This window comes from Pinus tabuliformis, chromosome 2_2 (genome assembly GCF_031772625.1).
Source record: "Pinus tabuliformis cultivar Carrire ecotype Pingquan chromosome 2_2, CPIR1, whole genome shotgun sequence".
NCBI lineage: Eukaryota > Viridiplantae > Streptophyta > Pinopsida > Pinales > Pinaceae > Pinus > Pinus tabuliformis.
In genome coordinates, this window is record NC_142300.1 from 1,069,742,663 (window position 1) to 1,069,747,392 (window position 4,730).

General features: G+C 40.2%; 1 protein-coding gene across 1 annotated transcript; it reads left to right on the top strand.

Annotated features, from left to right (window-relative positions):
- The first annotated feature begins 245 nt into the window (after positions 1-245).
- LOC149197092 (putative UPF0481 protein At3g02645) lies at positions 246-1,391 on the top strand. The gene is made up of 2 exons (XM_089408555.1): positions 246-439; positions 659-1,391. The coding sequence occupies exons 1-2, from the start codon at positions 246-248 to the stop codon at positions 1,389-1,391; spliced, it is 927 nt and encodes a 308-aa protein (XP_089264681.1).
- The last annotated feature ends 3,339 nt before the right edge of the window (positions 1,392-4,730 follow it).

Genomic DNA, 4,730 nt, shown 5'->3' on the forward strand with positions numbered 1-4,730 from the left:
AATAATCATATAATTTGTTGAGTTGCGGAAGTTGGATTGGTCTCAGAAGCGATATTTAAAAAAAATAATGTTTTTATTTTATTTTATTTTATTTATATATAGTGAATTTTATTCGCTAATATATTTAGATCTGCAGCGCACTACTATGCCGAGCCAGATGCCGAACGTGATTCCAAGAGTGATGATAGAGTGTTGTCGCAGCAGAGCCAATTGATACAATTTCCTTACTGTACAGAATTGAGAAGATGGCCAGTGAAAGGGAATGGAATGATTATTTTCAAGAGGATCCCCGTCGTCCCCATCTTCGTAACAGGGAGCCGTCTGTTGTGTCAATATTCAGAGTTCCCAAGTTCTTGAAAGACACAAAAAAGGAAGCATATGTACCTCAAAGAGTTTCCTTGGGTCCATATAAGAGCTTTTTCCAATGGGCCATCACAAAGTAAGAGCCCTCCATAAAATGATGACCAGCTTCAATGCTAATAGGAACCTACCCATTGTTCCCAAACAATTTTGCTGATCGTGCAAGGCCCAAGGCCCGAGATACTACAGCTAGAGAATGAAATCAGGGACAGCTACCAAGAAAACATCGATGGCGATAGAGATACCCTCGCTCGGATGCTATGTTTGGACGGTTGCTTCCTTTTAAAAATGAAATCAGGGACAGCTACGAAGAAAACATCGATGGCGATAGAGATACCCTCGCTCGGATGCTATGTTTGGACGGTTGCTTCCTTTTAAAAGTGTTAAGAGCTCTGGGTGGGAACGAAGACTCCATAGGCAATCCGGAGAACTGCTATGACCCTATTTTTGGGAAAGGTAAGCTCGAACATGCTGCATGCGATATAGTGCACGACATTTTCATGCTAGAAAATCAAATTCCTTTCGTCGTTCTATTACAATTGGAGCTCAACTCGGCCGTTCATGTCGAGGAGGAGCTTTTCGATCTGCTGGTGGAAGGTATATCGCGTTTGGTCATCCCTTTCAACAATATGCATTTGGATAGAGAGCAATGGTCCTGTCGTCGTCATCATCATCTTTTGGGTTTCTTGCACACCATCATTACATCTAGCCCAAGTTCCAGTCAGGGTGAGCGTGTAGATCAAGGTGAGTGTATCATCTCCATTGGCTGTTGTTGCAGTAGCCAGTGCATTAGCATGCTCCACTGCAAAAGAAAAGCACCGTATGACGCCGAAAGAATCCCTCACGCAATAGAATTAAGAAATGCTGGGATCAAATTTTCACCACTTCAGGGAGGCTGCATCAAGCAGATTAACTTTGACAAGAACAGCGCCACGATTTTCCTTCCTCCTATCTCTATCACCGATCGGACAGAGAGAGTATTCCGTAACTTGATTGCTTATGAGATGTGCAAGCCAGTTGAAATCAATTAAGTGACTTCGTACGTGGCTCTCATGAACGACTTGATCGACACGGAACAAGACGTGGCATTGATGAGAAGAATGGGCGTCATGTCAAACTGGCTCGGGAGTGACAAGGAGATTGCCGACCTTTTCAACGGTCTAGTCACCGTGCCCTTAAGCGAAGACGTCTTCGACAAACTGGCAGAAAAGGTGCATGCGCACTACAATAATGAAATGAAGGTCCAGATTGGAAAGCTCGTGCAGGATCATTTTTCATCGCCATGGACAGCTTTAGCATTGACGGCCGCAATTCTCATACTTTTGCTCACCGTGCTGCAAACGATCTTCACAATTATATCGACCTATAATAAGTAGTCTCTCCACTCCTTTTTTTACCTTCGAAATAAATAATAAAGTGTAAATGCTCTGTACTCGGTTGTGATAGGTAGGATTGAACTTTGGATGATGATGTGTCACAGTTCTAGTTAGTTTAAGTGGTGTAAGGGGAATTTTGTGTGGGAGATAAATTTTTTTTCTATAAATATTGGGATGATGAGCTTTGTGATGAAGATATTATCCTATACTTGTTTTGTATTATTGTAATCTAAGATGTTTTTATATTATTGTAATCTGAAATGTTTTTATACTTGTTTTGTATTATTGTAATCTGAGATGTTTGAATGTGAGGTTAGACATCTATATATCAACTTCAGGGAGGATGAGCCATCTTTGACTTTTTAAATCAATGGCGAGGATTTAATTTGCTGCGACTTTTTAAATCAATGGTGAGGATTTAATTTGCTGGGAATATGCTTCCTCTGAGACTAATATGGACAGTTGCGCGTCCTTTTATGCGTTACGATCTGTAATAAATATTTTTTAATTTACAAGCCTGTCGGAAATTGAAGTGGAAGAGCCACCGTGTGTTAAGATGCGCAACACGTGCGTTTGCATTGGAAGACCGCTGTGCATTTAAATTCGATAACACTTCATCTTATGAGACGCTTCATTTTATGAGACGCTTCATGAGCAGCGTGGATGAAGGTCGTAGTCAGTTGAGAGGAAATTCAATAAATTTGTTGAGCTGCTGTTGTGGAGGTCGTAGTCAGTTGAGACGAAATTCCATAAATTTGTTGAGCTGCTGTGTAAATCTAATTGCTAAGCAGGTTGAGCAGCCATCTCGGAAATTCAAGATAGTGCCAAGACGTTTGTTCTACGCTATTGATTCAAGCAATGTTGCAGATTTACGAGGTTGTGGTCGAAGATGGGGTCGAATCAATGATTAAAGCGAGTACTGGAGGGCGCACAAATAAACCAAGTAAATGAGTTTGAGGAAGCTCCTTAACTACGTTTGTGAAGTTTGTGTTTCACTGAGGAAGAAGTGAGATTATTTATCCTGCCAAACATTAAAATTTTGGATAATATAGTATACCCATGCCTTAGCTGAAGCTGTGACTGGATAGTCAATTTTTTTATTTTTTATTTTTAATATATGTTCAAGACATGATATTTTCCTTCATGTTTTGATGTATGGTGTTTTTGTTAGATGCTGGAAATAGTGATATGCATGAAAAAATTTCCTTCGTGTTTTGATGTATGGAGTGTTTGTCAGATGCTGGAAATAGTGATATGCATAAAAATCGTGGTGTACACTCAGATTTTTCAGTCACACAAACCATCTACTTAAAAACGCATGCTTACGCAGATCTAGAAACAGATACGAGTAGGAAATGGGTATACTGAGATTTTTCGGTAATTAGAAAAATAAAACCCTCTATTTGAGTCATCGAACTCTAACGCACACATTGAGAAATGTAGGATGGTAAAAGCACAATTTTCAACATAATTATAGATTGTAATATGATATGTAAGTGCATATGCTTATATTATATTAAATGGCAGAATTAGTAAAATGGGCAAGTGATTAAACTCTAAAGTGGAAAAATATTTTTTCTTTTTATAGTCAAACTGATGCTCGATACAATCTCTGCGGCCCAATATAATCTCTGCGGCTAGATATGGATCTAATTTTCTGCCTTATTTCTCTGCGGGTTTTACGGGCAAATATGGCTCTCAGCTTCGCGAAAATAGCTGTTGGTTCAGTTCTGTCCGCTTCTGGAGGGCAAGCTCTTCCCCATATAGTGAGTGAAGCCCCAACTCCCACTGTCCAGGTGGTCCATGCCTCACTTGATGAGGGTTTGAAGTTTTCCGAAAGTGCCTTAATCTGCCAGTTCAATGGTTTTTGGCCGCGGCTGACCACTCTCCACAATTGGATCTCGGAGGTATGGAAGCCTGGCATTTCTGATGAAATTAATATCTACCCCTGTGCTGGGGGTTTCTTTATAGTAGATTTTCAAAATCCTGAAAGCAGACAATGTATTCTAGATTCTGGCCCTTGGTTTTGGGAAAACTCAGGCCTATTCATGAAGCCATGGAACCCATTATTCGATTCCTCAACAGCAGTCATAACCTCAGCACCAGTTTGGGTGAGATTGCTAAGCCTACCCTTGCATCTCTGGAATCTCTCCTCGCTAAAAGCCATTGGAAATGCAATTGGGAAACGTTACTGCAGGTGCCCAGAAACAGAGGAATATTCCAGAACCACCTATGCACGCATCTGTGTGGAAATGGACTTGAGCACCGGATTCCCAGCTGAAATAAACCTAACAAGTAAATACTATGTGTGGAACTAGAAACTCGATTATGAGAGTGTCCTCTTCAGATGCCGATCCTACTTTGAGACAGGCCATCTAGCCAAAAATTGCCCAAAAGCCTCCCAGAAAAATTTTGCTAGAAAAAACCACCATAGATCGACATGGTGAAAAGGAGCACAAAAAGAACACTACATTGTCATCAAAGAAGAATACTCTAGAGAAAAATCTGAATCACAAGAAATCGGGCAAGAAAGAAACAACTCTTAAGGCAAGAATGGAGAAAGCCCCGCCCCCTCAAACATCAACAGTGATGAGGATTCGAATATCACACGAAATAAATCTTCATTTAAAAGCAAAGCAGATCTCCTAGACCAAACTTCTTCTCCAACTATATTCAAAAGGACGAACACAATAGATCGCGAAGCTAAGACACCAATGTCCCAAGAACTAGAAGAGATGAAGGAGATGCAAGATAAAGGAAGTTGGAAGACCGTAGAGAAAAAAAGAAAGCTATAGCATCAATCTCGCCAAGAAAGACGAGGAGCCAGACAATTAAAAACTAAGAAAATTATAGGTCTGATAGACCAATTTGGTCTCAGTGGACGTTAACTACTATCATCATCATCATCATCATTATTCATGGTGATATGGGAAAGTTCAAAGAAATTTTGAGTCGAAAAAGTTATCATGTTACGAAAAACCAATGTCACATGGT